At 41.6% G+C, this 20506-nt stretch overlaps 2 protein-coding genes and 1 long non-coding RNA gene across 8 annotated transcripts; 1 reads left to right on the forward strand and 2 right to left on the reverse strand.

The window, feature by feature from the left end:
* Positions 1-150: 150 nt before the first annotated feature.
* rsph3 (radial spoke head 3) lies at positions 151-4563 on the reverse strand. Of its 4 annotated transcripts, none has more exons than XM_058056620.1 (9): positions 4387-4563; positions 2719-2807; positions 2283-2367; positions 2066-2210; positions 1836-1981; positions 1552-1755; positions 1265-1427; positions 1117-1203; positions 151-864 (listed from the first exon to the last, which is right to left on the reverse strand). In XM_058056620.1, the coding sequence occupies exons 3-9, from the start codon at positions 2337-2339 to the stop codon at positions 791-793; spliced, it is 876 nt and encodes a 291-aa protein (XP_057912603.1). In that variant the 5' UTR covers positions 2340-2367; positions 2719-2807; positions 4387-4563; the 3' UTR covers positions 151-790. The 4 variants fall into 4 exon arrangements, with proteins under 4 accessions (XP_057912603.1, XP_057912605.1, XP_057912604.1 ...); XM_058056622.1 differs by having other exon boundaries at positions 2715-2807; XM_058056621.1 differs by lacking the exon at positions 4387-4563 and adding an exon at positions 3748-3920 and having other exon boundaries at positions 2719-2808.
* On the forward strand, positions 581-4727 carry LOC131107008 (uncharacterized). 2 transcript variants are annotated; one of them, XR_009120179.1, is made up of 3 exons: positions 581-700; positions 783-877; positions 1277-4727. It is a non-coding gene; the product is annotated as an uncharacterized LOC131107008 (long non-coding RNA). The 2 variants fall into 2 exon arrangements; XR_009120180.1 differs by having other exon boundaries at positions 613-700; positions 769-877.
* Positions 4728-5865: 1138 nt separating this feature from the next.
* Positions 5866-19136, reverse strand: tagapb (T cell activation RhoGTPase activating protein b). 2 transcript variants are annotated; one of them, XM_058056614.1, is made up of 14 exons: positions 18985-19136; positions 16991-17076; positions 14222-14392; positions 12507-12671; positions 11946-11987; positions 10520-10604; positions 10335-10388; positions 10086-10155; positions 9674-9819; positions 9326-9487; positions 8608-8717; positions 8239-8425; positions 8065-8146; positions 5866-7988 (listed from the first exon to the last, which is right to left on the reverse strand). In XM_058056614.1, exons 1-14 carry the CDS (start codon positions 19060-19062, stop codon positions 6940-6942), a joined length of 2487 nt encoding a protein of 828 aa, XP_057912597.1. In that variant the 5' UTR covers positions 19063-19136; the 3' UTR covers positions 5866-6939. The 2 variants fall into 2 exon arrangements, with proteins under 2 accessions (XP_057912597.1, XP_057912598.1); XM_058056615.1 differs by lacking the exon at positions 10335-10388.
* Positions 19137-20506: the final 1370 nt, after the last annotated feature.

The raw sequence follows: 20506 nt of genomic DNA on the forward strand, positions 1-20506 counted from the left end.
GTAAGAGGGCGGCCTTAAAAAGACGCCTTATTAATATAATTTCAACAAAATTCCCATTAAATATTTCGTGTTTCAATACAGCTGCGGATATTTTACCTTTGTCCACAACTAATACACATTAACATCAGACAAATTCTATTTGAAGCACTTTTATTGTGGTACTCAAAAGCAAGCACACCGGAAGTTGAATGCTTTGTGAGTGATACGTGACTTCGAATTGTGGTGAAAATTGCCTCACCCACTGGGCAAGGCCCTCCACACCTTCATCTTTCTTGATCTTTTTCTTTATTACACATGAAATTTACACATGAAAGCCATCAGACACGTCATTCTATGTTTGTGACGTCAAAGGCGACCTGTTGGGCTTTTCATACCGAATGAATGGCATTGTTTCCAGTATATCATTTATGTAATAAAAAAAAACCTTTGTGTTTGGTGCACCCCTAAAACATAGGTACGATAGGTCAATGCAACTCTTTCATGCGTGTCTTCCGCCCAAAAAGCCCAAAAGGAGGAGGAGCCACAGTTGATCTAAACCAATAGGATTACGGTATTAAAATAGAGTCGTATAAGAGGACCACTTACATTTGTGCCAAACCATAAGTAATTTCTGTTCTAAGTGTGCTGTACCGACAAGTAGCTACGTGAAAACTGCATACTTGAGATAAAATGTGTGTTTACACCTAAGTATACAAATAAGGTGAGTGATAAAAGCGTGGGTGTACTTAAATTGACACAAACATTTTAAAAAGTACTTATTTTTTTTAGCTTTTTTTTTTTAGCTAGCCTTTTACTTGTCATCTTGCCGTGACTCCAAGTGTGTGTAGAGTGGAAGTCTTTTCTGGACCACATCATGGATGAGTGCTGAAATGAACAAGTAAGATAGAAACTTTTTTAAATCCCCTCAATGCAACACATTTTTACATATGTGATAATTACAAATGGCCACTAGATGGCAGCGTAGTAGCGGAAAAAGTGAGAAAGCCAAACAGGTAACTGGCTGATTGTAGCTCCCCCTGGTGTTGTAATGTGTAATTTATTTTTCAACCACTATTATAACACTAGAATTTAGATGTTATTTTATACTGTATACTTTTGCGATGCTTTTAAACTTACTGTCTAAAAGCTGCCTTGCCGTGTTCCTCTTCTCTAAATTGCTGTGAACCTCATCCATCAACCATGGGAAGAAAGTTGTCTCGATATCTGAAAATAATTTAAACAGGTAAGCATGAATGCATCATTACTGAGTGGTGGTATTACTCACCTTTCTCCACAGGGTCATGGAAAAAGCCGTGGGTCCTCAGAGACTTCAAGACGGTGGGTACAAGGTCAGCCAGATAGTGATGGGTGTAGGCCCGTGCCGCAATCTTCTCCACTGTCTCTTGGTCCCTCTTCAGCGCCTCCTCCTGCTGGGAAATTCTGCGCTCCTGGAGACAGAATGCTATTAAGTACCTCTGTTAACTTTGCAATATGCGCTGCAAAAAAATTATACCAAAAAATAATGCTTAATCATCACATAGTGTAAATGAAGTATAACTTCCATTGCATTACCTTTTCCTCCCGCCGCCGCCTCTCCTGCTCCTGGAGTCGCTGCACCTCGGCCAGCTCGGCATTCCGGATCTCCTCAAAGGCCCTCTGTTGGGCCCTCAGACAGGCCAGCTCCTCCTCCTCCATCACCTCCAAGAGAGATTGCTCAATGGTCTTCCCCACTAGGACCTCCAGCAATGGCTGCACCTCTCTATCGAAGTCAAACAACTATGCAAAAATAAGACATATGTCTTTAATAGGCCTCCCCCCCATCAAGTATACAGTGCACTGTTAAGTGGCTTGCACACCTCTCCGTCCTCTATTTGCGTTGCAACATCTTGGCCAGATTTGGCAGGTATAAAGAGCGGAGATGCTGGTCTGTCCAGGAAAGCATCAGTCTGGGATTCAGTATGTGAAACCTCTATGACGTAGCTTAACTCTTCCAGGTAAAGCTCTAAAAAGAAACCACAACTTTGCAGACTCTCACAACAGACTACATTATGGAATACAAACAGAGGTTAATGAGGATACACTTAACCTGTTTGCACTACATTGTGTTTTCTGCCCTGCACGGCATCTGGAGTTGCAGATCTTTGGGGCTCCCCGGTCCTCTTTTTCCGAGCCATGGCCCTCCGCCTGATCTCTTGCTGTCTTTGGATTTCAGCCAGATCATCCTGCACCATCTGCCACAGAGTGAACATAATGCAATGTTTAAAATGCAAACATTTAATCATATATTATTGTAATACACCTACAGCTGACATGAAGCGTTGAGCATAAGTGTTTCCCCTGATGACACGTCGATCATACATGATGTTTCCATAATTACTGCCCTGTGCCCTGCAGACAAAACAGCTCATTAGTTCAGCATGAAAATTAAAAAGCCTCAAAAGGCTCGTGGATGATGTTTATTTAAAAATATATACTGAATTACAACTATGGCCTAAATCTACTGACAAGGGTAACTGTTCCTGAATGGTTAGCAGATACACTACTATTGCCAAAACACAGCATAGTCTCTAGGTGGCGGAATAACATTGCTTAATATGACACTGCTTAAGAAATGTAGAAATAACGCTTCTATTAATCACCTGCCCGTTTTGTTACACCAAAACGTCACTAAAAAGTTCAATTCATAAGATTGAGACTTCCGGTTTAGCATTAGCATTAGCAGTGACGGAACAAACCTACTTTTCTGTCGGTAGTTCTCTGTATTTGGAGCGGTTCTCAACAGGTCTAGGCCGACTGGAGAAGGTGTAAGTTTCGTTCGTGCCTTTCTGGCTGTGTGAAACAAAAGACATGTTTTTTACGTGTTTTTAAAAAGTGTTAATCCTTGTATTAGCTTGCTCGTGCCGGGTCGCGAGGACACTTAACTAGCTACCTTAACAACGGTAACCAAGAAGTGAAACAAGGTGTAATGGCATCTTCTGGCCAGAGGAGTCGCTTTACCTCCATGAAATAAACATGAAGACTACTGCTAAATATCCACTTCTAGTAACAGAATAATGAAATCTGATCAAGGCATGTCTTATTAAAAAGTTTACCTCCATGAAATAAACATGAAGACTACTGCTAAATATCCACTTCTAGTAACAGAATAATGAAATCTGATCAAGGCATGTCTTATTAAAAAGTTTAAAAAGTGTAATGAAATCTGATCAAGGCATGTCTTATTAAAAAGTTTAAAAAGTGTTAATGCTTGTATTAGCTTGCTCGTGCTGGGTCACGAGGACAAGCTACCTTAGCAACGGTAACCAAGAAATGAAACAAGCTGTAATGGCATCTTCTGGCCAGAGGAGTCGCTTTAGCCTCCATAAAATAAACAATCAAAAAATCATTATTCCACTCTTACATAACAGCCAATGACCAAGAGTCATGTCATTTTTCCACACAAAATTAAGCAAACCCAGCTACAGCGGGTGACGACCTTGTCCAACATATGTCTGTCACATGTTTTGATGGCCTTTACACAAAATATGCGCTCATTCACCGCTGCCATATTGTTATGCTTGAGCGCTGACTTATTGTTGTGGCCCATCCAAAGGCTTAAATGGTAGCTTCCTACATTTTCCAGCCTCTCTTCATTAATTTGCGGCCAGTTGCATCCTTTGTGATTACGCAATCAACAGGGCATGCTTCTCATACTTGTTTACATGGTACAAGGATATTTTGAGCAACACAGGACTGTCTAAGCTACTGAGTCAACAAATCAATACACACCCAAAGGTAGTCCTATCGAGTAGTAGTGTCTTGCGGATGTCTGACAAGAGTGACTCACGGCTCACAGAGCTATTCTTGTTATTGATTCATCAAACCCGGCTGGTGAAGGATTTCTATAATGTCTGACTCGCTAATTTCCATGGAACACTGAAGAGATTTGTTTTTGACATTGTGACGTGAGAAGTCAAAATTATGATCCAAAGCATACCACATAAACATAGTGGAGGCAGTGTTGTCACATGATGTCAAGACACCAGAGACTTTGAATCAGGTGATAAGCATATGGAGGACTTGTTATGGAGGCAAAAGGCCTTTAATGAGTATATTAGCAGAAATTCATTCATTTTCTACCGCTTTTCCTCACAAGGGTCACGGGGGTGCTGGAGCCTATCCCAGCTGTCTTTGGGCGAGAGGCGGGGTACACCCTGGACTGGTGGCCAGCCAATCACAGGGCACATATAGACAAACAACCATTCACACTCACATACCTATGGACAATTTGGAGTCGCCAATTACCTAGCATATTTTTGGAATGTGGTAGGAAACCGGAGTACCCGGGGAAAACCCACGCATGCACAGGGAGAACATGCAAACTCCACACAGAGATGCCCGAGGGTGGAATTGAACCCTGGTCTCCTAGCTGTGAGGTCCGCGCGCTAACCACTCAACCGCCGATTAGCAGAAATACAATTTACTATTTCTGCATGAATGCAGCATTTTTGCGCTTTAATATTAATTTATGAATGAAAACTCCTCGCTGATATGCAAACCACAGTTGGCGTTCCACCGCATGCCTTTAGTTTCCTCCCCAGAGATTCCATGAATTGATGACAGCCACTCTGAAAATCATACCACTGAAAGGCCACAGATGTTATGTAATGAGTGTAACGAGTAGAAGAGCACTTACAATCCAGCCTGATTGGCTGATTCACTCCCAGCTTGACCAATAAAGTTAATGTAAGGTGGCTAACCAGCTCATTTTCTTTCCTTGCAGGAGCTCGGCCATTGTCCAATTACTGCCGCTATGTCATGCCACCATCTTTACCACCCTCTTGATTCAACTTTGAAATGGCATTTTCTGAGAAGAATCAGTGAGCAAAATGTACTGATGCACAGTGTCAATCTGGAATTTCTAATATATGGTATGTAGGTATGCCACTGTCACCACATAAACCCCTTATATCCCCCCAAGACAGCGCAAATTTACTCTTTTCAATATACTACGGCCTATTAGTAAAAAAAAATATGCATATTTAAGCAAAAGTTGAGCATTTTCAAGCATTAAAATGACCTAAACTATATAGGAATACAAATTTAGGACATTCAGAAAACATGAGACAACAGCCACTGCAAAAAGTCCCAAAAAAACAAAACTCCCCCAATGCTAACATGCGTAAATCTACATGATATCTTATTATACCTACTATATTGTGCAGTGTAAAAGTAACTATAGGGGTGTTATTTAATATCTTGAGGCCTCTAATACTAAAACTCATATTTAGAAGGTTGTAAATAGGTATTCTATGCTCTTAACTATTAAAATATTGAATGCGATGAAACCCTCTTTGAATGTTCTGCACTCCTGTTTCCATGCCAGTGTCTGCTTGATACAGCGCTTCTGTTGGTTGCAGCCAAGTAGTGTATTCCGTTGTGTCTCAGTTATTTGCTTATTATGCCCTACTTTATTTACAATAATGGCTTCCAAATGGCCTTCATGTCCATAATTTGCTCATTTGCTGTACTTTATAACCATATTATGCTGTGTTGTTGTATGTACAGTGTAGACCACAGGGATTGTTGTTGTCAATGCGTTTACGTGCTTTACAAAGGAAGGAAAAAGGACACCACGTCACTCAAAAGAAGAAAGAAAATTCAGAGAAAAACCAATTCCGTCCATGTGACTGTGTGGTTTCCTTTTCAAGTGTCAGTGTTAGACAACACATGTAGCAAAGACATGTTGAACCAAAGAATATCTTGACTGTTATTCAAAGATTCAAGGGACTGTAGCACACAATTTACACGTGAGATTTCATACCCAGATTTATCCCAACAAATACAATTTCAACAGAAAGTGGTAAATAAATATTACAGACTACGCTGAGGCAAAATGTCTGACAACTCTGTGATTTATGTATTTTATTGTACCTTTCGTCACACAAATAAAGAAAGCTTCACCAGCAATGTGATTTCATGTAGTGGGACAAAGACGGTCAAGGTGCTGATTTGAAAAAAACAAAAGTTTTAAGCAATCATTAAATTTATGATGCACTGCTCGATTTCTCTGTCTCTTTGTCAGAATACAAGCATACAATTCCAACAAAAGACTACTATTTAGCGTACACCTCATTCTTAGATTCCACATACATTCAGTGAAATGTAAAGTACTTGTAAAAGTACCGTACTATTAAAATACTAGCATTAAAATACTAGTTTTAAACTACACACAATGCGACAATAAAATACACTTACCATTGCAAAGTGTACAGTGAAACCTTGGTTAGCATAGGCCCTGGTTAGCGTAATTTTTTGTTTTATGTTGAAAAATGATCATGGCTTATTGATCACAGCCAAAGAAATTTGCAAGTAATTAGCATCACATCTTATGGCAAAAAATTGTAGTTAGTGCTGAAATTAATGACGCTAACTGATGTTTCACTGTATTTACTCTTGGACTAGTATGTCAAAATGACTGCTACCAACAGCAATAAAAACAAGCTAACTCTGTAGCTCCAGCATTGGACATTTGACTCAACACAAACTAAAATAGCTTCATTTCGATAGACTAAAATATCTATCAATACTCTAGACATATTTTGTACTCTGAAAAAGTACTACACATGTAGTGATACCTGGACGGCAGCACATAGCACATAGCATTCATTCAAGGTGAAAGAATGAGGAATAACAAAGGCACTGAACTGTATGAACATGTTTGAATGGCGGCACAAAGACAGAAAAGCAGTTTATAATGACTGCAGCCTGGAAACACGCTTTCTCTTGTTATGGGGCTGCCATAGTTATGTCATAGCTCCAAAATGAATGAACACAGTGTAGCAATGGGGGCACGATGTCCTGCTGAGGGACAATTATCAGGCAGAGGGGAGGGGGGATCAAATTCAAATCAAACTGCAGCCATGTCGTAGGTTACTAGGGGAGGGAAAAGTAGATTTAATGACTCGGTTTAATGTTCAGTCAAACGTAGGACTCTTTTACATATGAGAAGTCCTCAAACACAGGCTGGCTGCATCTCCGTGACGCCGCCTCCCGATGCCCAGCAGACACAGACTCAGACATAGCCCTCTGGCGGAAGACCAGACGTTGCTCCACACCTTCTTCCCGCATGTCAACATGGTGATTGGCAGAGCAGCTGGACAAGATGGCGTGGCTTGATCTTCTCTCCAGAGCGATGGCGTCGTATACAGTCATGGATCCATACTGAGGAGGGAGAGGCGTGTTGTGTACTGCCTGCTCGTAGGACGGTGGCCTGCAAGGCAGCCTGCTGTCGACGTGCCTGAACACCATGATGGCTGAAAGCGGGCGCTGCTTGGGATCATCCGGAGACACCTCCTGGAACGTTTCACAAGGGAAGGTGTTTTCATTCTGGGGGTCCTTCTTCAGGCTGCTCCTGCTGAAGCCTCCTAAGCTCCTGGTCCGCATCAACACCTTACAAGCGGCTCTCAGTGAATGTGAGCGTCTCTTCTCATCGGGGTTATCTGGAGTTTTCGAAGCACGCTGCGTTGATGTCCTGCAGCAAGGTGGAGATGCTGCTGGGGAGCTGGTGAACACAGAGCCCTCAGACTGGTTGGAGGTCGCGCTCTCTAGGGAAGAGCTAGAGGAGTCCATGATTTGATTCCCAGTGTGGCTCCGCTGGTCCCTGCTGGAGCTGCTGTTCAGTTCAGAAAATGACAAACCGGAAGCGTCGCCTCTTTGTCCCCGGCGCCAAAAGGAATCATCTGAGATTTGTTTTTTCAAAGGCTGCCTGTCAAAGTTCTCCAAAGAGCAGTCGTCATGGCTCCTGGAATGGCCGCAGAGGTTCTCCACATCAGCCGAGGGCAGGATGATGGGCTCGGAGCAGCGACGGTTGAAAGGAGGCTTGGGAGTGAAGATGCCGTCGGACGAGCACGAAGACATGGTGATGCTGAGACTGAGAGAGGGAGACGAGCCGCTCCTTCTGGCCTCGCCGTCTCCGTCCGGATCGGTGCTGTCGTACGCCGAGTCGTGATGCTGGGAGGAAACGGAGTCTGCAAAAGGCCGCTACATGAATTACCACGTCCCCTTTTTGAATTGCTAACTCTAATCATTTTATGAGTTGCGCACCTTCATCAGTATCCAAGAGATGAGGGATATTGTCTCCGAGGATTTCACAGTGCTCAATCAGGAACTGGGTCAGCTCTGTGACCTTTTAGCATTGTACATAGAAAGAAAGATAACTCGGTGTTAAATGTCAGCTTTCAAAGGCTTCATCAGGACAAAGCAAAAACCTTTAACTACCTTTTTCATCATTTCCTTCTGCTCATCAAGGGGGGCGACCTCCAGCTGCAGCAGCGTAGGGGCGATGCACACTGCCAGGTTGTAGGCGTCCATTTTGTTGATGTCAGAGCTCTCAAGGACATGATGGAGAACGCAGGTGAGGTGCTGCAAGAGCAGTTTGTTTGGCCCCGGGAGCTTGTCCACCACCCTGGAGGAGGAGAACAAGATGTTTTAGCTTGGCGCTCTCTCTCTTTCTTTCTTTTAGTCACAGGAAAAAGAGAAGTGGGTCGTGTTTGAAAGTCCGCGTATGTGTCACCGCATGAATGCAAAAAAAAACACCAACAGATTTCATGTTGAACTACACTCTATACAATACAAATGAATGGCCACCTTCTAACTTCCAGTCCTCTCTGTTGGATGTCTGCCGTCTGCAAAGCCGTCATCCACTCGTCAAAGAGCTCAGAGACCAGCAGGCTACCAGGAAGTTCTTTGAGAAAACTCTGTAATAACAGTCGAGTATAGAAAATTGGTTTGGATGGACATCATCACAGTCAATCACAGGAACAGTTTAAATCTAATTGCTGCACTTGCCCAAGGGTCAGTTGAAAAAAATCCCCATTTAAAGCTCTAAAACTTGAATGACAGATAAATCTCCAGATAATATAATAAAATTTAAAAATGGATTTTGAGGGGATAATTTTAAAGTAAAAAAAAGCAAAAATACACTTTTTCGCAATACGGAATGCACATAACAGGACAGGATTCCAGTACAAAAAGGTAACGTAATGCAACCTCACCTAACAGAGTAACACCATGTAACACAGCAGATATAATACGGTAAAACAGAACAACATACGGCAATGTACTGAAATGCAACATAAGGTAACACAACATGTGGCAATGTAACCCAACGTAACGTGACATGAGGTAAAGTGGATGGAGGGAATGAAAGTTAAACGTTGCATAAGGTAACGCAATACAACACAACAGGTAGGGTAGACACAAAGTAAGGTAGGCTAAGTGAATGTAACACGACTAAAGTACTGTAAGTTTGCATAACGATTGCACATCAAGGTACGTGTCTTCACAAACCAGAGCAGGAACATACTTTGAGCAGCCCAACCAGCAGAACAACAGGCTGAGCCTCCATGTCCACTTCCAGGCCTCTGTTGAGCCTGTCCCTGATGTCCCTCATGTTCTTGTTGTTGCACGGCTTCCGAAACACTCCCTCCGTGGACGGACCCCTCTTCCTCAGCAACAGCAGCATCTCCTGCCGAGAGAGAATCAAGGTGAATGCTCGGTGTGTGTGTGTGTGTGTGTGTGTGTGTGTGTGTGTGCGCGCCGCTAATCAATAGGTAGCATATGTGCTCAGATGCTGTCTTGTCCTTAATCATCAACAGATGAAGCCAAGCGAGACAAAAACAAGAGTCCATCTGTCAGAGTCAGGTTGACTTACGGTGATGGGTTTGGGAAGCGAGCTGTCATCTGGGCACAGTTGGCAAAGGGACTGTCCAAAAATCTGAGTCTTGTTGTCCGGTCGAGTTGCTCTGCTGATGAAACTAGATCCCTTCTTCAGCTTCCTCACCAAGCTCCACTTAGTTTCTGATGGAGGCAAAAATGTTTCATCCATCAGCCTGGCAAATGTATGCATTTCAGATGGCGCTGTTCGAAGCCGCATTATACTGTATCATGCACAAGAACAGACTGTGACATCTCTGCACTTTTGGATTTCCTTTTCAGTACATGCGGTTTTAAGTATGCTCTTGTGCCAGCGCGCATGTGGAACATTTTTCAGGGTACCTCCCTGCTACACAGTTGCCTTTGAGGAACATCTGCAAAAGGAAGTAGTGCTTGTGCGGTGAACTCACCATGCAGCTGCGTCAGCTTGTCCTCTTGGTTATTCAACAGATTTGACAGAACTTGACTATTTACATCGCCCTGGCAACAAAATAAAACAGTCAGAAAAAAACAAATCAGAAAAAAATCATCATTGTAGAAATAAGTCAAAAATGTATTGGCATTGGACTCCCCATTATACATTATACTGAGGCAGTAATTGTTTTTTTTGTACATACTTCAACAAGTATTCTGTATAAATGTCCAGGTTTATAACTTACATCAAGTGGTAGGTCAATTATCTGCTCCATGCTGCTTCCAATGAGAGTTTTAGTCTAAGACAATAGAGATCAATCTTTTTCATTATATTTAGAAAATATGAATACAATAATATTAGATTATAATATAAATGACTGTTTATTTATTATATTATAATTATATATTAAACATTAAGACTAAGACTTACTGCATTGATGTCACCTAACACCTTCATGAGGACGCCCTGATGAGAAGGAGCACAACCAGCTCTGGCTCTTGCGTCTTTAATTTTGCTATGGAAACAACAAAAAAATACATAAATATTAGCTGATTTGTCAGTTTTATCTCAATAGAACACCTTATCAGTGGTTCCCAATCAACCAGAACCACTTGTTCATTACGGAAGTGATTGTCAACTTGTGTTGACTTGTTTTCAGTGGGTGATGGAAAGAACCGATGTCCATGAATGCGCCTCACGTCCTTGCGCGAGCTATTCTCTTGATACAGCGCCACGTGTTAAAGAACACTTTGTCATGTATGAATGGGAAGAGAAGGACATCGAGTGGGGACGCAACATATCGTTTGTAGCTCAGGAATGGCGTGGGTGCTGTGGGAAGGAGAGGGAAAAGGAGAGAACGAGGGCGCTTCGAGCGCGGGTTAAATGAGAGCGAGTCTCGTCCATGGCAGGTCATGTGATTACGCGGGAGAATTTTACCCACATTGTATACTCCTAGGTGTGACGGTACAGCGGACAGGGTGGAGATTTCAAACGATCGCCCCCAGCATGGGGGTAGTCAACAGAGCAAATGTCCTTCAGGTTATCAAACTACACAGTTAATCAGAAAAAAAGTTCTTTGTATATTTAAATATTTTTGAATGGCAGTTTTTCTTTATCTGATGAGTTGCATCAACTGAACTCATTTGACCTTCTGATGTTTCATCTCTCATCCAATCAAATTCAAACTGCACTTTAATGTCTTTTCATTAAATGTAACATATTTTAGAAATTTGTCATTTTTTAGTCTGCTTGCATACACACAATGTAAATCAGTCAGTCAACTAAAATTATTATGCATTATTGCATTATATTATGCACGGGAGACACATAATATTATTAATTCGTTCATTTTCTACCGCTTATCCTCACAAGGGTCGCGGACATGCTGGAGCCTATCCCAGCTGTCTTTGGGCGAGAGTTGGGGTACACCCTGGACTGGTTGCCAGCCAATCACAGGGCACATATAGACAAACAACCATTCACACTCACATTCATACCTATGGACAATTTGGAGTCGCCAATTAACCTAGCATGTTTTTGGAATGTGGGAGGAAACCGGAGTACCCGGAGAAAACCCACGCATGCACGGGGAGAACATGCAAACTCCACACAGAGATGGCCGAGGGTGGAATTGAACTCGGGTCTACTAGCTGTGAGGCCTGCGTGCTAACCACTTGTGCAGCCCACACATAATATTAAAAACAATAATTTGTTTTTTAATTATATAAAACAAAAAATAATAATGTACTGAAATTTCCATCAGAGCCAATAATCAAATCTGCTTCGAAAGTCCACGTTGTTTATTATGTAACTTCCCTAAACACCAACAAAAAATACAAATAATAGAGTCTCCTACCTCTGCAGGGTATCGAACCAGCGCTCCTTCACCTCAGGAGAGCTGCAATCCAAATAAAAGACATGCAATGAGTTTCTATTAACCCCTGTGATATCAAAGGAGGACTAAGCCCACGCGATCTGTCAAGGGCTCTTTTGCCGAGGTGGAAAGTGTAACTCAGTCACGGGAACAGGAAGCTACGTCACGGCGTACACCCCCCCCCCCCCCCACACACACCACAAACCACCAAAAGAATCCTCCACTTCCCACTCGATTTGTTATACTGTACATCCATCAGTGGAAAAAGACAGCAACAATGTTTAGAATCATGTCGCATTCACTGACACGATTGCTCGCATCCATTATGAGAGATATTTTTCTGAAGTGGGTATTTATTAACAAATATATGTAGCATTTCCAAAGAAAGTACATTGTTCCTGTTTTCCCATCTCGTCTCATGATGCTACTTTCTCTTTGCTATTTACCTATTTCATGAAGGTAGCAGAGATCACATGAATGTACGATTACACAAGACTAAACACAATTGACCATAGTGACTATAAATGTGAAACAAATACTCACATGAAACACACCAAACAAAAAGTGGCACCCCAAGCCAAGGCGAGGGTCGTCCTAAAGTCTGCGTCCTGCGCCGTACCCCCTTCGTACTCGGCGTCATCCTCAAAACTGTGAAGCCAGACGTCCTCCAAGTTGACTCTGTGCTTCACACGGTAGCTGCAAGTGGACCTGCACAGCAACGACATTTCGTTGGCAATTTCACTGCTGTGTTATTGTGCAGTGACAATAAAGAAAGTCTATATCTATGTTTGCCAACAAACAAGGGTGTTACTATTTGTCATTACCATTATTATACTTGTTTAAAAATGAGAAAAAAAAACATGTACCCGGCTGAGTCATTTCATAAACCTGACATTTAGTGAGTGATTCTTAGAAACCATGAAAGCAGGACTTCAAATAATGTAAAGCTATCATGGGACACTTTTCAATTAAACAGTGAGCACTGTTCAATCAGTAGTAAAGTAAAAAAAACATCAAAAACAATAAAATGAAGTGAAATTCAGTCAATACTCCTTGTTGTGTAAGTCACACATGATACCTTCGGGGGTTTTCTGTTTAATTTAAGACATTTACGATTAGTAAACACAGACAGTTGGTGAGTGTGGAGATTCCCTAGCATTCCGCAGCTCTAAAAACACCATTACTTCCCCTTTCACTGTCCTTGTTGTGGTACTCCCATGTCTAATATGTCATATTAGAATGAAATACAAAGTACGGAGACAGGAGTGAGTGGTTGTCTGTCTCTACTGTATATGTGGCAACCAGTCCGTGATGCAGCTCCCTGGAACCCTGAACAATGGATGGAAGGATGGATGGATGGATGCAGACATTGATGTGAAAAAGTGTTTGCTCTCTTCCTAGTAATGTCTTATTTTTTGGCAACAAAAATAATATAATATATAATATAATATATAATAATATAATAATATATATAATATATATATAATATATAATATAATAATATATATATAATATATATATAATATATAACAATGACAACATAACTGAACACAAAATGCAGATTTTAAATGAAACTTTACTTATTATTAAGGGAGGGACTCCAGCAAAACACGTTGAGAGTCGTTATCCACAAATGGTGAAAACATGGAACAGTGGTGAACCATCCCAAAAGTGTCCGGCCAACCAAAATGACCACAAGACTCACCCAAGAGGTCACAAAAGAGCCCACAACATCCAAAGAACTGCAGGGCTCATTTGCCTCAGTTAAGGTCAATGTTCATGACTCCACCATGGGCAAAAAGGGCCTGCATGGCAGAGTTCCAAGACCAAAACCACTGCTGAGCAAAAAGAACATTAAAACTTGTCTCAATTTCCCCAGAAAACATGGTTAAACGAGGAGACCAGGGTTCAATTCCACCCTCGGCCATCTCTGTGTGGACTTTGCATGTTCTCCCCGTGCATGCGTGGGTTTCCTCCGGGTACTCCGGTTTCCTCCCACATTCCAAAAACATGCTAGGTTGCTAAGTGGCTGAATGACAACAAACGCTTAATTGCAGTTATTAGGTTTAAGGGGCAATTATGTTTTCTCACAGGGCCGTGTAGGTTGGGTGGGCTCAGATTTTTTTCCCCTTCCTTAATAATAAAAGGTTTCATTTAAAACCAGTGTTGTCATTGACTAATATTTCACTGTGACAAACCAAAAAATAAGAAATCAAGAAAAGGGTAAACACTTTTTCATACTACAGTAGGTCTCTTACCTGAGCTTAGCAAAGACAACTACATCACTGAAGAGGAAGAGCTGTCTCCCTCTGGTTTTCGTACCCTCCGTCACCTGAACGCACTCGTCCAGCAGCAGCTCGCCATTCTCCCCGGTGAGGCCGTGGACGAAAGGGCTCTGCTCCACTGATACCCAGCAGGAGCTTTCCTCCCTGTGGGAGATCACAAACACTTATTAGCACCTCCAAAATATCACTAATTGTTGTATAAAGGGCCCTGTTTCATCTGGAGACCACTAGGAGCATGGTGAGAACTCAACACCATCGCCCCGGCACTGCTATGGGGGAAACTCAAACACAGCCGTCTTAACATTGTTATTGATTGTTGTCATCAAACTAGAGCTCAACCAGCTTTGAATTTTAATATAAAAGGATTGTTTTAATCTGCCATGACATTTCCCCAGACTGTGCACAGATTTAAGGTATATCTTCCACATCCGAGTCAGAGCTAAGTGTCAGCGATCATTATTTTACACCAAACAACAATGTCTCAAGGATAATCAAAGAAAATCCCGTAGATGCAAAGAATTGTGAAACTAGTTTTGGTCACGGCACAACCCACGTGTGTATAGAGAAATGTAAATGCAAGCAAGTGTGGTACTTTCCCGTCTCTTAAAAAGGTGGCCAAATTTAAAACCAATGTGGGCGAAGTCCAACAAAAACCCCAACAAAACAACGAAAGTAGTTCACATTCTTAAGTTTCACAAAAGCCTATAATCACTCTTAAATAACCTAATTTGCATAAATGTGCATTGTTTTCAACTCATTGTGTCACTTTGACTTGTTACCTGGACAGCATAATGCAATTCAAATAGGTCTATTTTTTAATTTTCTCATATTTACACTCACATCTATCAGATTATCATTATGATAAAACATTTTTTATGACTTTAAGGTGCTGCTACAGTCCCACTCAAGTAAAAGGTCACAAGTTTTGCACCTCAGTGGGGGGATTGACCTTTGTCTATTGTAGGAGTTAGGGCGTTACCGTAAAGGTTTCTGTCAGGGGCGAATATCGGATGTTATTTCAAGCCCCCGGCCCTCAGTTACAGTATTATTCATGCAACCCTTTGCAAATGGAGCATTACTCACGTCATTTTCTACACCTGTTTTAGACTGGACCCATTACTGAAATAACTATAATGTATAACTATAATAACTATAATGTTTTATAGTGGCCAACATTACATATTGAAATGGCTCTTAAAATTTGTGTGTAATTTACGCATGCTCCATCATAGACACAAATAGACGCTGAATGGAGCGCTAAATGCTCGTTTATACATTCACACACTCACAAATACACTTGTTTTTGTAACAATGTGATGGTGATTGTTTTTGGAACCTAACTGTTGACTTGTGTGCGTGTAGTAAGGCACTTTATGGAAGTAACAACATTTAAGGGGGGGGGGGGGGGGCTAGCCCCCTGGAGATGCACAGGATATGAATGAATGTAGTAGACATTCAAAAAAATAACAAAAATAACAAATAAAGAACAAGATATAACTTTCCCACTTTTGGATAGATTTAGGAGAGATACTCAATTGTTTTAGGCCACAATTAAATTTACACAACTACACACAATCTACACTCCAAACTCAAGCTCTGCAACCATTCTGTTATGGTTAATAATAATAAAAAATAATAATAATGACATGATTAATTAGCCTATTATTACTATTATTACTATCATCATTATTCTTCTTCTAATTAGCACTACTAGTAGTAGGCTAGCATTAGCCTATTTACATTAGCCTACGCCACTGACATGTACTAGTATTCATTCACACATCCAATATGGCGACGGTGACGTTGATATATCATAGCGACAAAACCCACTCGATGTGGCATCTATGTAAGTCTATGCTCCCCACAGTCACACATACATTGTATGCCGCTCTTTTACAACTTTATTCTGACCCGAAAACATCAATTGCAGTGCAATTCCAACAAAATATATTTATCTTCAACTCACAAACGCGTCTCGTCCGCGCAACCTTAGAACTACACTTCCTCATTATCACTGGACGGCCGCCATGTGCATTCAAGGACACTCCGAACATCCGAAGAAGTCTTAATAATGTGTGTATGTGTGGGCTAAATAAAGAGAAAGAGAAAGAAAAAACAATACGTGGATATTCTTATCACTCACTAAAGCTAGTCTCTCTGTGGAAGTGCAATTTTCTGCATTGAAGCATGCACGGAAATCGTGTTCAATTTAAATTACGTGATGTCTTTGTATACAACCCCACATTGCTCTTAATAACTCCCACACGTGGAGAAATGTGACGAAAACAGCTAGTGGGTGTGTTATGTCGCACCAATAAATAATGACAATTATTTATTTTTCAATACCCTACATCAAAGGGGCCACTTTGAGATATGTATGTTTTTGTATTTAGTAAAAAAGGCTAAAATATATATACTTAAAAGCTTTGTGTTATTATCAACATTTTAGGGGTTTTATTTTTTGGTTTATTTTTATTTTCCCAATGTGCCAATGAAAAGTAAATTGCATGTTGGTTCAATAAGATTCAGTCTATTGTGTGTTTTTGTTTTTTTTACAACTTCACTGTGATTGAGTCACAATTTGAGCAATTGAGAAAAAATCAGACTGCAATCAAAAGAGACTTAATTAGGCCATTGACAAAACTGAAGCATTCTATGCATTCCTCTCACAAACACTTACTGCACACTTGCAATTGAATCATTACAAATAATTTGCTTAATGTGATTAAATTTTCCATGCACCTGATTGGAGACCACGACATGGCCAAAGCCTTCCCCAAAAGCAGCGACGGAGCAGACCGTCGTCTCTGAGCCATATTTCGGAAATGCTGCAAAAGAAAAAACACACATTGCAGAAGTGGAATGTTAAATGTCAAGTGAAGCTCGAGTAACAACCAAATCAATTGACAATTATAGACAAATTGCAAAGAAACAGCAAGAACACAGCACCACTGGCTTGGTAGAACATTAAAATGGATGCACACAGCTCTGTGGAATGAACACAGAGATGACTACAATAGCGCTAATGCAGAGAAACAGCAAGAACACTTACATACTGCCTTCCTGGAACATGAAAATGGACACACGCTTAAGAGAACATTGTTTGACTAAATGCCAAGTAAAGTTGGAGTTTAAAACGAAATAACAAGAATATTATAGCAGAAATGCAGAGAAGTTAAATAAAAATTGATACACTCAACACTGTGGAGTGTGCAGAATTATAATCTCTACTTTATTGCTGGTTACTTTACCACATGGGGGGGGGGGGGGGGGGGGGTATTTCACATCTCAACCAACTCAGGCAGAAAAACACTGGCTTCCCTTGCCTTCCTCATGGTCATCCAATCACCAGTCAGAACTCAGCCAGGATGCATTCATGGTCATTCATGGTGTTATAAAAATATTCTAGCATTGCAAAGGGAGCCACAACAAAGAGGCTGAAGAGCCACGGGTTGCTGACCCCTGCCCCAGAACATAAGAACTGACAACCCTGTGGAGCGAGCATGGAGGCGACTGGAGCTCTAAATGAATAGTGAAGCTGGACAAATTCAAAGTATGACTTCAGGGAAACCGCTAGTGTATAGGCAGACTATAAAAATTGACACACACAACCCTGTGGGAGAGAGCATGGGGTGGGCTCTAATTGTACAGTGAAGATGGACTTTAAGACAAAATAAAAGCATAGCTACAGAGAAAATGCAGAGAAATGGCAAGGACCGAGGCAGACTGTCTCCCGGGAATATAAAAATTGACACACACAACCCTGTGGAGCGAGCATGGAGGCGACTGGAGCTCTAAATGAACAGTGAAGCTGGATAAATTCAAAGAGAAACCACTAGTGTATAGGCAGACTGCCTCCCGGAATATAAAAATTGACACACACAACCCTGTGGAGCAAGCTTGTATGTGGGCAGGCCGCCACCATGGAATATAACAATTGCCGCACACAACCTTGTGGAGCGAGCAACAAAATAATAGCACGACTACAAAGAAAATGCAGAGAATGCAAGGACCTAGACAGAAAAAACGGACACACACAACCCTGTGGAGCGAGCGTGGAGGCGACTGGAGCTCTAAATGAACAGTGAAGCTGGACAAATTCAAAGTATGACTTCAGAGAAACCGCGAGTGTATAGGCAGACTGCGTCCCGGAATATAAAAATTGACACACACAACCCTGTGGAGCGAGCTTGTACGTAGGCAGGCCGCCACCATGGAATATAACAATTGCCGCACACAACTCTGTGGAGCGAGCAACAAAATAATAGCACGACTACAGAGAAAATGCAGAGAATGCAAGGACCTAGACAGAAAAAAATGACACACACAACCCTGTGGAGCAAGCTTCTATGTGGGCAGGCCGCCACCATGCAATATAACAATTGCCGCACACAACTCTGTGGAGCGAGCAACAAAATAATAGCACGACTACAAAGAAAATGCAGAGAATGCAAGGACCTAGACAGAAAAAATTGACACGCACAACCCTGTGGAGCGAGCATGGAGGCGCGACTGGAGCTCTAAATGAACAGTGAAGCTGAACAAAATAAAAGTAGGACTACAGAGAAAATGCAAAGGTAGGCATATTCTCTACCCGGAATATAAAAGTGGATTCACACAACTGTGGACAAGCGCAGCAACAAGTGGAACGCCACTGAGGTAGGGAGGAAAAATAAAGGTTATTTTTTCGTAGCTGCATAGAAGGTTGGCGTTAGAGTCAATGAAGCACCACTCACAGGTCGCAGAGAAGCCACGGCTTCATCGTAGCTTCCTCTCCTCATCGTTACGGCGCCTCCGCCACCTGGTGGACCCATGCTGCCGCTTTGTAGGGAGGTTCTGTCGCGCTTTAGACCCTGCACAGTGGAGGGAAAAGGAGTACTCGTTTTGCAGGAGGCTGCTGCAAATGAGCAATTACAGTAAGACATCACTCACCCCCCAAACTCTCCAAATTAATGAGGGTGAGAAAGGAACAATGAAGGGCCGGCTGGCACAGAAACAAGGACGTGGGGGGGGTTTGGTATGCTTGACCTGGACCTGTGAAGCCCAAGCCCTCCATCCGTGCTGCTATGTCCTGTTCCGCTCCATTGATGCAGCTTCATCCTACAATGAGTTCACTTCTGCCTGCTCAGGCCACATAAAATTACATAATTATCTATCAATTACGTAAAACCCATTCTCATTGAACACATCACCAATCAACAACAGGCAATGGAGGAGGTGGGAATATTGGAAAATTTTATTTCAAATATAAGATTAAGGGAAAAGCAACGACTATGGAATATGAAGACCTAGATAACGTAATTTGGAAAGCCTTGACAAAGAATGAGGCAGCTGCGCATATGGCAAGAGATCCAATTTAAGGGTTTCAGCACCCAGGAGCGGTGGGGGGGTCATTGAAACACACGGCAAGGTGTGAAGCCTTAGCTAACACACTCATTAACTCTAATATTGAAATGCTGACGTCGGTTGAGCATCTGTTGCTTTAACTTTCTGATAACAAAAGGTGGCAAGAAATAATTGTAGCGTGGAGCTCATGTTTTTGCCAGCGTTTAGCTGTTAGTTTGTCTGTGTGAAAAATAACTTGAAACATTCTGATATGGGAAAACTGATTCAATTTGGGGGGGGTATATGAACACCTAGCGCAATCATGCTAGGTGTTAGCATGCTAAAATGAGCATGACAGCATTTTTAGCCATTTTCATAGGTAGACACTATTATGCTAGGTGTTAGCATGCAAACATTGCTGGCATGACAACTTGAGCATAATATCATTTTTTTGCTATTTTCATGAACATGAACTTTAGCAGACACTAAATGCTATACAACATTTTACGCATTTTCAGAGGTACACATTTATATAAATACTTCATGCTATTATGCTAGGTGTTAGCATGCTAACATTGCTGGCAGTACAACTTGAGCATATTTTTTGCTATTTTCATGAACATGAACGTTAGCAGACACAAACCGCTATAAAACATTTTAAGAGGTAGGCATTTATATAAATACATCACGCTATTATGCTAGGTGTTAGCATGCTAACATTGCTGGCATGACAACTTGAGCATCATAGCATTTTTTGCTGTTTTCATGAACATGAACTTTAGCAGACACTAATCGCTGTATAACATTTTAAGCATTTTCAGAGGTAGGCATTTATATAAATACTTCACGCTATTATGCTAGGTGTTAGCATGCTAACATTGCTGGCATGACAACTTAAGCATCATAGCATTTTTTGCCATTTTCATGAACATG

This window comes from Doryrhamphus excisus, chromosome 19 (assembly GCF_030265055.1).
Source record: "Doryrhamphus excisus isolate RoL2022-K1 chromosome 19, RoL_Dexc_1.0, whole genome shotgun sequence".
In the NCBI taxonomy this organism is placed as follows: domain Eukaryota; kingdom Metazoa; phylum Chordata; class Actinopteri; order Syngnathiformes; family Syngnathidae; genus Doryrhamphus; species Doryrhamphus excisus.

What these genes read in the sequence shown, in the direction of transcription:
- rsph3 (XM_058056619.1), bottom strand. Translation starts at nt 2,982, where the DNA reads ATGGAGGTAAAGCGACTCCTCTGGCCAGAAGATGCCATTACACCTTGT. An exon ending in CTCAACGCTTCATGTCAGCT is followed by an intron (nt 2,211 to 2,282) that starts GTAGGTGTATTA and finishes ACTCTGTGGCAG; the next exon opens with ATGGTGCAGGATGATCTGGC. An exon ending in CCATGACCCTGTGGAGAAAG is followed by an intron (nt 1,204 to 1,264) that starts GTGAGTAATACC and finishes AATTATTTTCAG; the next exon opens with ATATCGAGACAACTTTCTTC.
- tagapb (XM_058056614.1), bottom strand. Translation starts at nt 19,062, where the DNA reads ATGGGTCCACCAGGTGGCGGAGGCGCCGTAACGATGAGGAGAGGAAGC. An exon ending in TTTTGTTTGGTGTGTTTCAT is followed by an intron (nt 11,988 to 12,506) that starts GTGAGTATTTGT and finishes TTTGGATTGCAG; the next exon opens with CTCTCCTGAGGTGAAGGAGC. An exon ending in TGTTAGGTGACATCAATGCA is followed by an intron (nt 10,389 to 10,519) that starts GTAAGTCTTAGT and finishes CTATTGTCTTAG; the next exon opens with ACTAAAACTCTCATTGGAAG.